Source organism: Anarrhichthys ocellatus, unplaced genomic scaffold (genome assembly GCF_004355925.1).
Source record: "Anarrhichthys ocellatus isolate YVR2014 unplaced genomic scaffold, GSC_Weel_1.0 scaffold29, whole genome shotgun sequence".
Classification (NCBI taxonomy): domain Eukaryota; kingdom Metazoa; phylum Chordata; class Actinopteri; order Perciformes; family Anarhichadidae; genus Anarrhichthys; species Anarrhichthys ocellatus.
This window is the reverse complement of record NW_022280059.1, coordinates 3,130,393-3,148,854: the sequence shown is the minus strand read 5'-3', so window position 1 is coordinate 3,148,854 and position 18,462 is coordinate 3,130,393. Positions and strand designations below refer to the sequence as shown.

The 18,462-nt window shown below is 40.9% G+C and overlaps 1 protein-coding gene across 13 annotated transcripts in view; it reads left to right on the top strand.

Moving 5' to 3' along the window:
• tenm4 (teneurin transmembrane protein 4) overlaps positions 1–18,462 on the top strand; it is a 148,916-nt gene that overhangs the window by 60,964 nt on the left and 69,490 nt on the right. For 5 of the 13 annotated variants that reach the window (XM_031863520.1, XM_031863514.1, XM_031863512.1 and 2 more), the window contains 4 exons: positions 8,144–8,393; positions 10,089–10,163; positions 10,408–10,506; positions 11,439–11,674. In XM_031863520.1, coding sequence (XP_031719380.1) covers positions 8,144–8,393; positions 10,089–10,163; positions 10,408–10,506; positions 11,439–11,674 — 660 coding nt within the window. Of the gene's footprint in view, positions 1–8,143; positions 8,394–9,251; positions 10,164–10,407; positions 10,507–11,438; positions 11,675–18,462 lie in introns of those variants that run through there. The other 8 variants (XM_031863524.1, XM_031863521.1, XM_031863523.1 and 5 more) reach the window with 4 other exon arrangements.

Genomic DNA, 18,462 nt, shown 5'->3' with positions numbered 1-18,462 from the left:
TGGCCTCGAGGCTTTCAGAAAGGAGTAGGAGAGCACTGAGGAGGAATATCCTCAGCTCCAGTCGCGCCTTCAGTCATCTACAGGATTTGAAAGAATCCTTTTAAGTTGCAAAGTACAGCAGCGTTCTGTGTGTCTCTTGGGTGCAACGTCTTTCCCTGCTTGTATATTTCTGTAACATAAAACCATTCTGAGGACCTTTCACCTTGCTGCAGTTACGTATAAAATAAATAAGTAAAATCTGCAAAAAAAAAGTTTATCTTTGAGATTTTTCGATGACGCTTGTCATTGTTTAATTATAGAAAATCTTTGACACTAAGGAGTCAATTACAATCAGAGAGAGAAGAGCCTCCATTGTTCACTTAAACCACCTAATGAGCCATGTAAGCTGCTCCATGCCTTCTCGCGCAATTTCCACATCACAACCTAAAACTTTAAGAGCTTGCAGATTTTGTTTATTTAAATCTGCTTGTCTTGCATTTTTGGTTGAAATTTATTTGACTCTTTCTCTCCAGTGAACGACACCACGTACTCCCGTTGGCTGTTCTTTGAAGCCGCCGCTTGAATCGAATGAAAAAGTGATTTAAGTAGATATTGTTTTGTATTTTTAGCTTTTGCCTTGATAGGTTTTGTGTGTTGATTTTCAGTGATGTCTGATGTCTCTATGTCAAATATTTCCAGCCCCCAAAGCCTTTTTTTTTTGGCAAATCATTTATCTTAATTTCTCAACCCAGGCTGGTTTCAGCTTTTAAAGGATGAAATGATTTCATTAAAACGTTTTGGATGTGTAGTGAGACTTTTCCCCTCAGCGGCATGAACTTCATTTTCTCAAGGTGACAAAACTAGAGCGAGCCAGCTCGGTAGTAGTGTAGATTTGTCTCACAAAAACGGGGCTGCACACATCTGAACAGCCAGTGTGATTAAATCAAAGATTACACATTTCCCTGAATCGTCTGATCGAATTCATGGAAATGGTAATTTATGGAATTCTAATGTGTTCTGTTTTATGCATGATCTTCCTTCAGACTTCATGTTGTTATAAACGCAGTGTAATCTGGAATTAAGTATGCATCTCAGGCTTTCAGTAAGAATTACATGAGCAAAAAAAAAAAGCTAATTTTAAAGTCACCATGGTAAAAAAAATAGCTGGAATATCAAATCACATCTCTTTGACATACAGGTCAGTTATTGAAGAAATATTCAAATTCAGAGTTGACACAGTGCAGGGGATATTTACTTTTTTTTGCTGTCAGTAAACAACCACAGAAAACCATGTGTGCCTAAAATAATTGGCTCGCAGTGTATCTGTTGCCCTGGAAAACAGGTGCCTTTTATCACTTCGGATTGCATTTGCTCAAGGTCATCTTTGAGACCGCACACAGGACTTAAAATGTTATGCTGGATTTTGAACAAGTAAATGCTCTCAGCAGCATATCGTTATTCACATTAGTAGCCTTTGAGGCTGCAGAGTTTTTTTTTTGTTGTTGTTGTTGTTGTTCCTGTTTTCATTCGGAAGAACACTGAGCCAGAGTTTCTGTAAGGCTGACGAAGCTGCTCGCTGAGGCCTGCACTCCTTTTGTGGAGCATGTGTTTCCCTGTGGCCCCTGGCTTTCTCTGAGGGGCTTCTTCCTGGGGAGACTGCCAGTGGGAGCCCGCTGCCACGCTGAGCTGCAAGATCTGAAACACTGCAACCTCCCCGTATTAGCATTTCTTAATGCAAAACGGCATGGGGTCGGCCAGTGTCGGCTTTCAGTGCAGCCGGGCTCCCCCCGGTGAAAGGGCCAACGCACCACCGACACCACTTCACAGCTGACCAAGCAGGAAGGGCTGGGTAGAAGGCCTGGGGGACGTGGCAGTGCGTGAATTCAAATAAGTCTTTATTCAAACTGCTTAATCATCCGCCCTGTGTCTGCGCGGACGGGGAAAATGTGGTTAAAAGAGGTCACTCCGGAGAGTAATTCATCCACCGGACACCAAGAGGAATGAGCTATCTGAGGCTGAATGATAATTTAATGAGTAGCACATGGCAACCCGCATGCCATGCCCCTGTTTTTCCCAGAGAATTGCGAGGTTATATTTTTGAGTTGACATATTAAACGGGATCGTTTTTTCTATTGATGTTGAGTTATCAATGAACTGCAGCCAACAGACAATTTGTCCGGTCCCGTTTGACTTGCTGTTCGTCAGCGCACGGAGTCCGCGGGTAATGCGTTTTGCATACCTACATAGCTTCTTTCCATTGACATATATCGAGATGCATCGCTTTCATTCCACAATAATTGCAGACCATCTGTGCCCTCTAACAAAATCTTCAACCTCTTGATGGATATGCAGCAGAGTGACACACGGAGTCGAGCAGACACAACCACTTGTCTTGTTCTTGCTAAGGCAGCTCAAAAGAATGACAGAAAATCCATTTGATGTCAGAGAGGCGGAGAGAAGCATATGCCAGGACTGGTCCTAATGGATTAGCTTGCAAACAGCAGTAAACCTCCTGTTTTTAAATTGCTGTGTTTTAAAAATATAACGTTTCCAGAATGTTTTTTTCCATGTTTATATGTTTGAATTTACTTCTCCAACGGCTCACGTAGCCATGTTTAATAGACTACATCATATGAAACTAGTTCTTCTAGTTTCCATAGCTCATTTGGTGTCCTCAGTGAAAGCTGGTGGAAGGATGAACAACAGCATGTCTTTTTCTCCTCCTGTTAGTAATGAAGCCGAGCTTACTTTCGGATTCCACAAGGTCTTGTCCCCCTCATTCCCATCGAGAGAGCCAGTCGAGAGCTGAGCGTTACCCCCGCCATGTGTTGTTTGTGGTACCTGTTACCTCTCAAATGAGACCAGGAAAGACAGCTCGTATTCCCGCATGGCTCTTCCCTCCAGACTTCGTTAATGGTGGAGGAAACAGCAGGGCCAGCAGAGAGAACCGGCTACAGGGAGCCACGAGAGATATTGCAGCTTCACTGCCTTCATGACAAATTCTATTTGTATTTTTATAGACAAACGCTACTCAACTGGAAACTTTGCTCTTATGATTAGCCATAGGGGCCGTGGCAGTATGTAAGATTCAATGATTCATCTGGACGCTGGATAGCTTTTGATTAATTCTGCATTGAATGGCTCACACCTCAGTGCGTAGGGCCGAGTGTCCGTGGCATGTCACATCGTTTCATTTCATCAGGTGTGATCACCGGCGCTGTGGATTTGATCCGCTGGTCTTGTTCAGAAATAGAACTTCTCCCTGGACACTGTGCAAAGTGACACGTCACGTCTGAACCCAGTGTTCCTCTTTATGTAGACAAATGTGGCAAGAATGATGCCACTGAAACGTTTTTCTACATAGATATATACGTAAAGCTAACGTAAGTATTTTGAAGGTGTAGAATATTGCACCGTATCAAGCTTCACATCTGTATGAAGTTGTTTTAACATTTGACATAGCATACATTGATTGTGCCCTTAAAACAAAACAATGTATAGATTTAGCGCAACTATAGCGATCAGATGGTAGCTATTGTGGAGTATCCAATGAAATATGACCAAACTAAATATGAATGCTGGTCTCTTACATATAGGTGTACTGCTGTAGTGCAGGTTATTGAATTGTTTCCATGACTACTGTTGCTGATCTTTAGTCAGGCAGCGCAGCAGATAGGTATGGTGACATTTGTACTTCTCATTTGTACAGTGGCATCATTACTGACAGGTCAATGTGAATGTGATACTTTGCAGAAAATGTACGACCAGACCCAGGATTTTTTTTTTCACCAACTAATGCAAGATGTGTAGTTTTGTTGATGTGTAACTGAGACAGTTGACACAAGAAAATGTACTCTTATAAAAACATTTTAACATTCTTAAACTTTCATATCTGTTCATTTTACAATATAATTGAAATAACTGTATTGCATTTCAAACAACATGGCTTTTTGGCAAAGTAGAGCACTAACACACCTTCACCTATAAAACAAAGTATGGCAATCCCTCAATTTAATTAGATTATCACATTTAGGTAATTTTGAATGATTTATTTAAGGAGCTTTGTTGAGTTGTGTCTTGTTTGGATAAAACCCGATACAGTCTACAAGAATCCCCACTGCAGTTTTCAAATCATGTAATAAATGCATTTGAAATTCAAGATAGCACATATGTATGTGTTATCTTCTACCAAAGCTCTTAATAATATGTTTTAAAATGTGTGTTCTACACCTGGTACGGGATCAACATGCACATTGATTCACTATCATAAGATACGTTTGCCTGATATTTCTTTTCTTGAGTAAATAGTGAACATGCTCAGAGATCCCATAGAAAATCCATTACCTAGTGCATCAGTTTCAACATTTCAAATGTAACTTTTTCACAGTTCAGCTATTTGGTACCTCACAAGCTGGATAGTTGCCTCCCAGCAATTACAACATCTAACCATTAGACAGACATTGCTGTTATCTCTCATGGTGGGGGTTGAGGTTTGGCTAATGAAATGGATTTTCCTTAATTACTCATCTAGAATAGTGTCGGGAGGCCTTAACCAGTCCATACATCTGTTAGGAAGAAAAATGAAAAACCCACATTCCCAGACTGAATGGATATCTTTAGGCTTCTGTCTTGAATGTCGCGTGGAGGTTTGGTTCTTGTAGCCAAGTCCCCCTTCTATGTCTCTCTGATAACAAATGAATCTCCTTTTCATGCCAATTTCGTTGTGCAAAGCAGGTCAAAAGAAAATCATTTATTTTTTCTCTGTCCTTTGGATAGCAGTGAATAATTGTTGCTGAGTCACCACATACGTGGGGGTCGTGTGGCTTTGTCTCGTAAACTGTCCTTTATGTCCCGCTTCTCGTCTTTCTGTTCAACTCCCCCGAAAATAGCAGTGACTATACTTACCTGGCTGTTGAAGGGTTATTGAAGGGACAAGGGAAGACATGCATACAGTCAAGTAGTGAATGTAAATCACGATGCAGTGCTCGTCCTTTTTCTGGGGAACGAGTTCGACGATGCATTCAAATGGGGATGGCTTGTATGCAAATAAGGAGGAGAGTGAAGTAGGCAGATTTTCTGCGGCAACTCTTCCATGTAGACCGTGAAGCATTTGTACAAGATTCTTTTAAATACTTTATAATCATTTGTGGCTACTGACAAATACTAAAGCAGCAGTACTTGGCACTTTGGAAACTTGATTTAAATGTGGATTGGATTGTGATCAAATATTTCAGATTTGTATGTTACTAACCTAAATCTACTCCTGCATCCAGTTTAATCATTTAGTGTAACTTAGAATAAATACATTTGGATTGTAAATATGTTTGGCAGCTGCTTTTCTTTGGGGTGATACAATAGCTTTAAACTGTGATTTGTCACTCCGTAGTATGTTCAGCTGTTTTACTTTGATCCAATTTCACTAGTGCTCACCCTCGACTAACCTTCTGTTGTGACATTTTGAGAACAGTTTGCCTCAACAGCCGACATGTTAATATCCCAGCTTGTTTTAAGCTGCAATATTGCGAAACACTTGACACTGAAACAGGCAACCTGTTTCCTGTAATTTTTGAGCCGTAGCGTGACTTTCAATTTATTGCAAGTATGGTCCTCAGATTAAAAGAAAAAAGAAGTGTTAGAAAAATGAATCACACAAACATGCCCCACATTCGCTTGATCGTTACAGGAAGTAAAGTATTTGTTTACCGAGCACTAAATGCATTCCTAGCGAAGTGATGCATTTGTCCTTGTGATATATTTCCCTGCTTATGTCTGTGCCGTCCTTGCATCGAATTTGCATAACCTTATTAATGGCTTTAGGGATCAGGTACATTACTGAGCGGGAGGGAGGTCATCAACAACTGTGCGGTTTTACCTCAGACCGGTATATTGTTCATCAGGACTGTGGTGCGCCTCTCTCTCTCTCTCACTGGTTCGGCTAATTATGAGGGCAGCATTGTGCAAAAGTGTACTCAGTATGGGACCATCTATCAGTGTGACGGATGCATAACGTGGCATTCAATTTCTGCCAGGGGTTCATCCTATGGAACATGTGCACTGTGAGGCAGAGAGCCAGGTTCAACATAGAGTCTGAAGGTTGTTGACTACAAATGAAACATACAGAGTAAAGATATAAATGAGCTGAATTGCTAAACTTTCTGTAAAGCACCCGCATGTTTAAAAAGCTTGCTGGAAGAGACGTTAGCATGTTCTTGAGGATTAAACTACATTTCTGTCTTGTTTTTCCTTGCCGAGCCAATCGTTTGCACATTACCTGAGAACACAAAGGGCTCTCTCTCTCGCTCCGCTTTCCTAAAATGCCTCAAGCAACGAAGCTTAATCTTACTTTGTTCTCAGTTTTGCACCTCAGCGGCTTGTGCATCAGTCTGCCTTGATTGACACATGTTGATATAGCATCTTCATGTTCCTGACCCCTACAGAACCTGAAATGACATGAAGCTTCTTGACTGGCGCGAGCAGATATCGCTTCAATAAAAGGAACTGATTATACAAAATAAGCCCTCTATGTGTCTAGATTCTGCTCCCTCTGCTGTAAATTGGCAATTTAGTGTTGGGGATATCTGTGAAATAAAGGAGGCTCGCTGCTTTAAAGAAAAGCCACTCTTTCATTCTCAGTCAAGCCAGGAGTTCATTGATTGATGAATGGCTTAACAAATGTGGAAATAAATGGATAGAGAGTGCACAAGGTCTTCTTTCTTGTGAAGTGCAGAGAGCATCAAATCGTGCATATAGGACCACTGGGTACAATCTGTTCCTATAGACTTCATATCTAATAGTTTTAATACCTCTGATGGGAAGTGACAACAGAGCTGGTAAAAGACGAAACAAAGAGAAACAGAAAGAGATAGTTTAAAGCTCTGGAAGTTAAAAGCTCTGGAACAGTACGTGACCACTGGAATCACTTCTAATGAGCTTGACCACATGCAAGTAGCTGAATCTGAGGTTTCAGTTTCAAAAAATCGCTTCAGTCGAGCCGTGGTAAAACATTTTGCACAAGGCTATTGTTAATAAAAAAAAAACTCTGCATGGTGTCATTTTCAATCAAAACCTTTAGTTTAGACAAGCCGAATCAAATCCTGCTTTCATCGTTTAAGAAACATTTCAAGGTTTATATAGACTATATCTGTCTCCTAAAAACCGTTATCCATGCCTTCATATTGTAACTAGTCCATTTAACTCCTTGTTCTCTGGCATCAGCCTCCTGCTGCTAGTAAACATGACCACATGACACCGATCCTGGCTTCCTTACACTGTCTACCTTTAGAATTGATTATGAATGTTATTGTTGATTAAGTTATTTATCATCTTCTCTTGTTGCCCTATCTCCCTTCTCGCACCCCGAGATCCTCGGATGCGTCGTTCCTTGTTGTTCCTTGTTGTCCAGATGCTTACACAAAGGAGATAGAGCCTTTGCATTAGGAGCTAATAGACTCTGGAATTATCTGCCAAAGGAGATCAAAATCACTTTTAAAAACCTACTTTCTTTTAAATTGCTTTTCTGTGATTTTAACATATATATATATATATATATATATATATATATATATATATATATATATTACATTTAAGTTTGTTTTACTCTCTTTGTTTACGTATTTAGTTTTTGGCTTGGAGTTCAATTCATTCATTTTATGTTTTAAATCTGTTCTGTTTTTATTGTAAAGCAGATTGTAACTGCGTTTTACAACATAAAGTTTATTATTATTATTATTATTATGCATGCTCAAACATCATTCCCCGGCTAAATAAATATAAAAAATAAGAAGAAGAAGAAGCCAGCTCGGCCGTTTACACAGGAGCCAGTGTTCGGTCTGAGCAAACTGCCACAGGTCTCTGTGGGAGGCAGAAGGCACACTCTGATAGAGACCAGTTAGGAGAAATAATGAGCAGAAGAGGGGCGTTTTTTGTGAGTGGTTCACATAAGGGCTTTGCAGCACTTCACTGAAATTAGTTTAGGTGTTCATTTTTGCACTGCTGGTGAAAATCTGGCTAATCATTCATCAGTCGTGTTGCAGCTCGGGGAGTTGCAATAACACCATAAGGCTCTTCTTACCCTGCTAGCAACCTTTTTTTGGAATATGCACCCGCAATGGATCTGCAGTAGCGTTGAATATCTCTCTATTTTCTTTCCCTCTTTCGCTTTCAGACGGAGCCTTTCAGAACCATTCTCGGCTGCGGACGCCTCCTTTACCGCTCTCCCACTCCCACTCGCCCAATCATCAGCACCATGCGGCCTCCATTAACTCCTTGAACAGGGGCAACTACACACCGCGGAGTAACCCAAGCCCCGCGCCCACAGACAGCTCTGTCCCTCCTGAGGGTCCGGCCGGTGGTCAAGACTCCGGCAGCACGCAGGACAACTGGCTGCTCAACAGCAACATCCCCCTGGAAACGAGGTACCGGTGACTTGTCTCCCCGACGATGTATAGAGATGTCGGCAAGTCTGAGCTTGAGTTTTTCATGCTGTCTGCTCCATATTAAATTACCGCAGTGCTTACAAGGAGCAAAGTAATGAAATGGAGAATATCCTGCTAGGGGCGAAGGCCTACGTTTGAGATGAACGTGATTTTGTGGCAAACAAGAGAAAAGTGCTGCTTTTGGGTCTTTGTCCGACGTTAGCAATCCCAACATAGAGTAATTACGATCATGCTGGATGTGAAACGGTTCTTGCAAAATTACATTTGGGCTCCCGTGAGCAGGCTTCATAGCTCCTCCACTTCAGCCCTGAGTTTTATTTATTATTTCATATTAATCAGTGCCCGGTTCTCTAGCACATTTCTCAACAGGAGGCCCTTGTGTGAAGTGGATCTGTCAAGTGTTATTGTAATAAAGAGAATATCTGTTGGTATTTCTTCTGCTGGTCTTATTGCAAGGTGGAGTGAAATCAAGAATAGCGTGGCATGTTATCTCAAACCTCATAATGATCTCAATAACCACTCTATAAGCTTCTCATGTGGTCAGGTAGCCTGCTGACCAAATTTAAATAAAAAGCCTTGATTTTTTTTCCTTCATTTAGAAGATTTGATTAGATGAATCTATTCAAAGCCATCCAATAGAAAACCTTAGACCTCACTGTTGCCTGTAGTGTATACAGTAAAAACACGCTGCCATAAAGGAAACCAGGTTGACAGGAGACTAGCTAATAGCTTAGTTGGCACGGCTAAACACCAGCCATGAAGAGAATGACTGTCTCTTCCTTCAGTTTTTGTGAGACGCTTCAGTCAACAGGAAAATGAGCATCAATTTCGGAATGATTACATGTCATCCAGCTCCAAAGTTAATCCCGGACAGGTATTGCCTGTGGAGCAGAAACCAGATGGCGAGGAGAGGGAATCAGCAACAGGCAAGAGGGCTGATCAAACCACATATGTAGTCTGTATGACCTGTTGTCTTGCAAAAATGATCAACTACTAAGGTTTGAATAATGAAATTGAAACCGTTAGTGATATCTACACAGACACACACACATATTTTAATGACCCTTTTACTTAGTTAATAGTATTGGAATGGACCGCTCTGGTCACTTTTGTGAAATTTAATGGCCCTGACAAACTGCACTGGTAGGTCTTATTCTGCTCTGCTAGTGGAGAGATGCCAGCAGTTGGAAGGCCCTCTCCAGCCTCACCATTTTCTTTAGAATTTCTGCCAAGTGTTGCTCCCTCTCTTCATTAAAAATTGCATTCTTTCCCGGAACACAAGCTTGAGAGACCACGAACAGACTTCACACTGACCTCGAAGGGGCAGCGATCAAAAACAAGGCTTTTCTCTTGTACCACTGAACGTGTTCAGCCTGCCCATCGCATGTGGACAGTTCATTTCTACATTGCATTGCTGCAGGGGGAGTGCATCATGGGGAGAAATGAGACACGCGCCTCTAGAAACTTTAGAACAAACTGAAAATGTGTTTTTTCCATTAAATGCCACTCAACGTTACTTAAGGATAATATCCAGTGTGGACACTATGGAACTTTAGTGCATTTGTAATTCAAAATTAAGATATTGAAAAGTGTTTTGTCTGAAATAAGTGTTAGAAAGCTTAAGGTTCTCATTTGTGAGTGATGTATTGTTTTCTTCCAATCACAACCTTAAAGGAGCCAGAATACTCTAATGTTTATCAGAGAAGAGCAAGACGCTTGCAGAGAAGGGCAGGGCTCGTACAAAACAAGGTATGGCAGAGCCCAAACGAGGGGGATCAAGAGAGCTAGATGTTATTTGTCTCACACCTTTGTAGAAGTAGTTCCATAAGGGCCTTGGTTTCTTTGTCCCACGCCGTCCGTCTTGACCCCCATTTGTCAGTTGTTGTTGTTGATGTTGCTGTTGCTTGGTGATCACATACTGTATTGGCATTTCTGTGTCTCTTGCACGCACATCTCACACTAGCTTCATATCCATCTTTCCACCTGTATGTAGAAACATAGCAAAGCAGGCATTCCTAGAGACTTTACAGGACAACCTCATTGAGATGGACGTCCTGGCATCAGCGCGCCACGATGCCTCGTACAACGACGGGTATGTTGCATGTTTGCTATTTGGCTCACGCCACTGTCACAATCTGCTTTCCTATGAAAACAATAGTGATGCCTGTGCTATTTTTCCATCAGACATCCTCTGTTTTGAAATGCTGTCAATCACTAGCGTGCGTCTCCTGCTGTACCACAATCTTTGCCATGTTTGTCCCTTCCCTGTTTGATACAACGAACAATTTGCATCAAGTCACATTGTTGGGTTGTATTGCTTCTGAATAATGTTAAGCATGACCGCTTTATGAAACACAGTTGCCTGTGTTATCTCCTATTGCCGGAATAGGATATGCCAGAGATTTGTCCTGATGTTTAATAAATAAAATGTGGTCTCGGTGACTTTCCACATCATACATTGTAATGTGACACTCAATCATGTCCCATCTCCCTGTCGCTCAGGAGCTTTGTGTAAACTTGTCAGTAAAACGGCCTTCACAACAGTGCCGCCCCTCCACCGGCTCTCTGATGGGTCGATCATATGGCTCTTGGACATGCAGCTCTACACATGTTTTCCGAGCTAGCCGTCCGTGGTCTTCAAGGGCGAATAAATCTGCTAAACTCCCGTATATGCTGCATCTCTCCTGTGGACAGCCTTGATACATAGTTACCGGGAATTACTCAGCACCGCGCAGGGATGAATACGTAAACAAGAGCCAGCTGCGGTCGCTAGTGCTGTAAATTAGATTTAATATTGATTCACAGTTTCGACTGAGCAAAAGCCAGTATGCTTTAGCATTCTCACTAATCTAGCAGAGGCGTGACTATGGTAACAGTATTGAATGTGCTTGGAAGCAGAATTACTCACCAGTGGAAGGGACTGCACTTGGACTCACAGTAACCTACAGTGTTGTGATGATAGACAACCCTTAGAAATGAGGGTTCTCTGTGAAGACTAACAACAGATTTTGTCTTCCTCCCAAGGCACTTCCTGTTCAAACCAGGTGGAACGTCACCAATGTATTGCACAACATCACCAGGATACCCTTTGACCTCCAGCACGGTCTACTCGCCTCCCCCGCGCCCTCTGCCCCGCAACACCTTCTCTCGACCCGCCTTCAGCCTGAAGAAACCCTACAAGCACTGCAACTGGAAGTGCGCTGCTCTCAGCGCCATCCTCATCTCAGTAACACTGCTGTTCCTGTTGGCCTACTTCATCGGTGAGTCACCTTTGAATGCCTCCACACGCCCGGGTGAGCGCCTCTACCTATCCGCCCCCGGCCCCACCTCTCACTTAACTACAGACACAGGATGAGTCCATGCTCTGTTATGTTCCCTCTCTCATCATCCGTTTTAATAGTGTTGAATCTGCACTCCGCTGCCTTATATGAGCTTGGTTATATAGGGAGTTATAGATTGACTCCTCGCCCACGCACCTCGTCTGAAATAACATTATCATTCATAGATCGGGTTGACTGAATTCAAAGAGATGGGCAATCTAGTTTCTTGCTCTTGTGAATAGGTCAGATAGGGAATGAATCACACAGGAGAGGACTTGCATGTTTAGAATATTCATCTTATTTGATTTAAGATTCTCTGACCAGCATACCCGGGTCCCAGTTGGGTTAAGGACCATCAGCTGTGAAATTTGAGTTCTGCTATTAAATCAGTTCTTCTCTTTTTGACTGCTATCATTCCCTCAGGAAATGATATCCATATCCAAGAATACAGTCTCTTATTTATTTGTGTGATCGATATACAAGACTGATTACACAACATTTCTCGTGTAAACAGTGAAACGAAGGAGCAGTTGATAAAGATGCAAAATGAATAACTAAAAAGGGAAATTGAATGTACATGTAATAGGATTCTGCAAGTAATTGCTGTGATGTTGCTTCTCAGAGATCACTTATCTGTGTTTCCAACTCTCTGTCCAACCATCACTTGGCGACCCAGTTCATCCTCTGTTTATTCCAGTAATACAAGAGGTTGAATCGCTATGGTTAAATCAATCAGGGAAAGCTTAAGAGAATATGTGTAATATTACTTAAACAAAAATCGATACAAGAGAGTTCACAGGTGCACAGCAACCAACAAGAACAGCAGCATCTGCAGTAACAGTGTGATCATGTAGAGAACGTGGGTTGGTCTGAGGTCCAGTGTCAAATGTGAGGTTGGTGGATTTTGATCCATTCAAGGCCACGTAGCAAACGGTTCTGGATCATGGGTGAGGTAAGTAAACCACACGTTATCTGAATTAGTGTTGAGAGGATTTTAAAGGAATCAGTGACTGGGTTCAGGACAAACGGAGACGGGTAAAGCTTCTGAAAATGTAATGTCAAACAGGTATGTTTGAGGTGTGGATTTAGATATTGTTGAATATCTTGGTTGCCTCATTTGGTAGACAGTTCCAAGGATTTGGTGATCTACATGAAAAAGCTAGCAGTACCCTTTTCATACAAGTAATGAAGGTTCTGCCCCTGTCGTTACTAATTCAAATAAGGATCTAATTCATACTTCTGTTTAATATATTTTACCAATATATGCATCTGATTGGTTTTGAATAACTGTTTAACATATAAATGGCTACATGACTTCGTTCTCGCACAGAAAATACATATTTTTTTTCAAATTGAAGGATGGTGAGAACATTGTATTTTATAGTCAATGACAGAACAGCCAGATCTATATGCATGGCCTTCATCAGTGAGATAAATTAAATCTTTATTGAGGACATTTTGTTATAGATATGCATTATGCTGTAACAATCACGGAAGCAATCGTTTCTGCTTCTCCTCGAGGCCAAACAAACTGAAATCTTTTTTTTTTTTGGTTTCCAGAGCCATTTAAATTGTTTAATTTGAAATTCAGAACAGTGCTGGATTAACAAAAAAAAAAACAGAATGAGCTGGTTGCTGCTCATGGATATTATCTAAGTATCCAGTCATTTCGAATCAGTGACGACGGGTGTGAGAAAGTTCTGGTTTGGCTTGTGTTTAGCACCAGCAGTGCGGTTTGGCTGTAGAAGTAGAGATACAGTACGTGTCTACAGTTTACTGCTTTGACTTGGCCAAAAGCCAGAGAGCCCCGTCAGCCTGATAGTGCTTAATCAGACTGTGTAATTATACCCTACAAAAACTCAGAACATCTCCCGATGCACCACAAGTAAACATGTTGGAGACCAAACCTCACCCTATGATCGGAATTTCCAATCAAGAACGAGGGCCATATTTAATTAAAGGCTGATGAGAAAATACATTTAATTCCTAGTGCAATTAATTATTGAGGCCTGTAATTGGGAACTCCGGGTGAGGTGTCTAATGAACCCAATTATGCCTCGTGACAGATGTTTTGACTTGCAGCATGGTTTTATTTTGTCACAGCTTTGTAAATGGGAACATTTTGAAGTGCAAAAAGGTCGGGGGTTTAAGATGGCACTATTTTCTCTGTGGTCGCTCGCTCATTAGCACATTTATTATATGTTCCTCATTTTAAGGTCATCAGTATCCTCCTGTGTTCATGTCTATTCACCCTGGGTATCTAGCCAAGGACGGAAAGGTTGGGCCCCAGAAATGTTTTTTCACTGCATGATCATCCAACTCGGCCCCTCTGCAACACAGATTTGTCCTGTGTGTCTGTCTTTCTGTAGGATATCACTGCTTTGTTTGATTTGGCTTTTCATTTTCCCAAGCTGATATTTGCGTTTATCTTGGTTTGTTAATATGATGTTAATCTGAATGAAAAACAAACTCAGTCTTCTTATTTGTAATCTTGAATGAATACGACGAGGGCGATTGTGGCTCAGTGGCAGAGCAGGGTCTTCAATCAGAGGATCGGTGGTTCTATCCTCGACTCCACTAGTCCATTTCGATGTGTCCTTGGGCAAGACAATTAACCCCAAATTGCTCTCGTAGCTGTGCCTACGCTGTGTGAATGGGTGACTGATGACATGTAGTGTGAAAGCGCTTTGAGTGGTCGGACGACTAGAACAGCGCTACCCAAGTACACGTCCATTTACTGCTATTTTTGTGAACGTTAAATCAATCTAGGATATTATCTAAAGACTAAAATCTTCCAAGTTCAAAATGTTTATCTTTTGATGCAATGAATTACTTTATTGCCCATGAAAAAAACTTTCAGTGAAACTCCCATTTCTTTAGTTAAATCCTATAATACTCAATATTTATTGGGAATGCTGCATTCACGTACCATGATGCACAGCTACTTACCCTAGCTAGGTCTGCTAGGTTGTTTTAATGTGTTAGCATGCTAACGTTTCTGTCAAAGCAGTTGTCCTTCTAATGTGACACGTAACTTTCCATCTATTATATGGATGCAAAAGAACTAAACAATATATATGTTTATGTTACTGGCAAACATCAGGAGAAAAAATGAACATTCCCACATTATTGCTTCTAATCAGTGAATGTTTGAAAGTGTGTTAGCCACATACAGCGCACTAGCATGTAGTATTATACTGGTTGTGTATTGTTGCAAGCATAGCAATGTACTTTTCCATTTTAGGTTATTGTACTTTGCGGCACACATTAATAATTTCTACAGTTATTAAAGTCATGGTGATAGGGTTGAAACCTATATGCCTTCCGATATTGATTGCTTGTTTCTTTAAAAAAATTGAAATCTGCCATTTCTCACTGCAAAGAAAATACTCCCTGATGCATCCTAAGTAGAAATGCACCCATTGCACTTTGTTGGTTGATTCTGATATTTTATATTTTGCATAAAAACACAATACAAATGATTAGAAAATAATTGATAGGCAATTTTAATAAGACACCTGAATAACAGCAAGTGAAAAGCTTGTTTGATGGTATACTGAAAATGAATCATAAACCCCCACCAGTTATACATAATCTTTCATTGTTGTTTTTAGTGTCTTTAGAGAAATATAGCATGGCAGTGGTGCTATGTCTCCAAGCTACGAACCAGTTACGTTATTTACATGGAAATATATACTTCCTATAATTGAGTTCTTTCCAATGTGGATATTGAAAAGATTGATTTGCACCAGACTTGTAATGGCCCAATTCTGAAGGAAGGAAATGTATTATCCCCAACTCAGACATGGCCAGAACACACATTTGATATTCCAGTCAGTCTACGTTATGTTTACCATAGCTTTCTTTTACATTGTTATTTTTGTTTTGTTTTCAACGTTATATTTTTGGCATTTTCGTTTTTTATTTTTGAGTATATTGCAAAAATAGGGGGGAGAAAAAGAGGGGTATGACATGCAACAAAGGTCCAAAGGCCGGAATTCAACCGGGGATGTTGCGGTTACATGGTATGCACTGCAAATACTCGACAGTACTTTCTTTTAATGAAATACAGCATGACCGTATTAGAATGAAGTGGTGCTAGAGTGATGTGTGGCTGTAAAAGTTATCTGCCTCAACATTTTACCTGGAAATGTACAATTGTGTGCAATTTAAAATGATTCAACACACATTGAACACAATGAGTGGTCATTTACACAACAGTCTGCCAACGGAAGAGAGGTTTTAATGCAGTTAGGTGATAAATGAGCAACTGATCGCTTCTGTGTCTAGCACCTATTTATAAGAGATTAATTAACCATATGGTTGAAGTATTTTTTAAACCAAGGTGTGCACGAGACTCTATTCTATCCTGGCTTTCTTTTTTTTCTTTTTTTTAATACCTCAAGATAGTTTGCCTCTTTTAGATGCTAACAGTATTTGATGATTTTGACTTGTTAGATGAGGGAAAAAAAGGGCTCAGCTCATCATAGCCTCCCTTGAAGTGTGCACTTGTTGGAAAGTGCTCCTCATATCAGAGGATAGAGGCACAGGAATGCTGGCAGATGACCCATAGCAATAAGCGCTGACTTCCTCGGATTGGCTGAGAAGCCTTCTACTACAGTACCTCTGTTACCTAATTCGCACATGGCGTGACCCAACTTCCTGCAAAGAGTTAAGTGAAAAGAGGGCACAGCGTGTGCTCAGGACAAAATGGGCGATGCTGCGGAGTGCAGTACTCTTGACAGGTCAGTGGCATCGCTGGAACACAGACACAGCTTGTCTCTGCCAGTGGCCATCTCATTAGAAGTGCCTTATTGCTCCCACGACCTGTCTTCATTTTTGCAGCCAATTGCAGCAACTTTCTGAGCGTCGCCGCACGATGTTTTGCAAAGTTTGGAAGGCAAGCAAAACAAAATCAGGAGGCTCTTCACTGGCTCCGGTCCAATGCTCTGCATATCAGAGATACCAAGAAGGCGTTGAAGAAAATCTTTGGATTTAGGATGGGAGGGGGACGCCTCCTCAACCGTTTTCCATTAGAGGCCTCAGGGACGGACGGGATAAAGAATGGGACTCACAAAGACGTGATTACGAGGACACTTGGAATGACACCGTGCTTGGTGACTTTGCGTTGGTTCTGCCGGAATCAGACACTGACTCTTTTTTTCCCCCCGCATCGCCAGTCGATGTAGAGCTACAAATCAACAGAAGTGTCTTTCTGGAGCTTACAAAATGACAAACAAAGCCATCTGTCTCCTCATCTGTCTCCTGTCGTCCTCCACCGACACAGTCACTTCCACAGGCACTGGACAGACACTGAACACTGGACACTGATGCTGGTGTTGCAGTTGAACTGAATGATTTTAGGGATTGTTGGTGTTGTGTTTTGCCCGGTAACCACGCTGTTGGTACCCACCTTTCTTCACAAATCCATTGAAAAATCTCAGTAAACATATGGTACTGTTTATCTAGTGTGTGCATCATGAAAATATTTGGTTTTCTTTGAACGTATCATGCACATCTACTTTTATTTTATTTTTCAACTATTAAATGGCGGAACCACACAGGGTGATGTTCTCTCATACGTCTGCGTTTCCTCTGTAAATGACCCGATGTATTCGATTCATCAGACACTATAGCTTGGTTTGATCTGCCACTTTGTCAAGTTCATACAGTGGTTTCAGTCAATTTGAAGTTAATAGCTGAGCTTGGTCAAGTAAACATCCTTATATTCTTGGGGGATCACTGCTGTAGGATTTTGAAGTGGAGAGATTTAATATGATATCCATTGCTTAATGAAGTAACTTGCGGTAATATGTTTGGTAAATGAACAATAAAGCACTTTTGTTTTAGACTCTAATGAAGGTTGCAGCAATCAGTGTGCGCCTGTGCTTTTTTTTATCTAAAGTTTGCTGACCTTGCTCTGAGATGGAAGATGCGCAGAAACTCTCCTTTTGCTTCTACACATTTTGTTTTCATGATGAAGTTGCACAATATTTGTTAGTATCATATTCCGGGAATAAAAACGTGCATGTGTAATCAGATCCACTCGTCACCGATACTCGATCCAGCTATTTGAGTCAGTGGCCAATATCAACATTAGATCAGTGCATGCCTAAACAGCGTCATACTTAAAATGGAGTTTTTTAAATAATTGAAATCTTTCATTAGCACACATGAGACTGCGGGAAGTGGAGTAGGTCCTGAGTAAGGTGATATAAGACGACACGCTTACAACAAGTGTTTGTGTTTATTGTTAATGAACAAACTAAATTTTAAGGACCCCAGCCAGGATCATTGTTATCAAAACCAAAAGTGTTCATTTGACTTTTGTTTCCTAAAGGAATCAAAAGAAAATACATATTAAATGTGAATATATGTATTAAAAACAAGAAGTTTCTTTAATTGATTCTTTTTTTGCAGTGGTATAACAATATGACTGTTAAAATGTTAAGTCCTCCAACAAATCAATTTTTTCCCAATGTATCCAAATAATGAAAGGCACAGTCAGTCTGAACAATCAGTCTGAACAATCAGTCTGAACAGTCACTGACAGGCTTATTGGTGACATGAAGTAGTTTATGTTCTTGTAAAAGGGGAAAAAAACACAAAAGGGGAAACCAACATTTAGAGGACTAGAGAGGCCTTTCTCTCTGCTTCAGTCTAACACCTTCAGATAATTTCAGTCTTTATAATTGGATTGTGTGGTTATTTACTTGACGAGCTTAAGA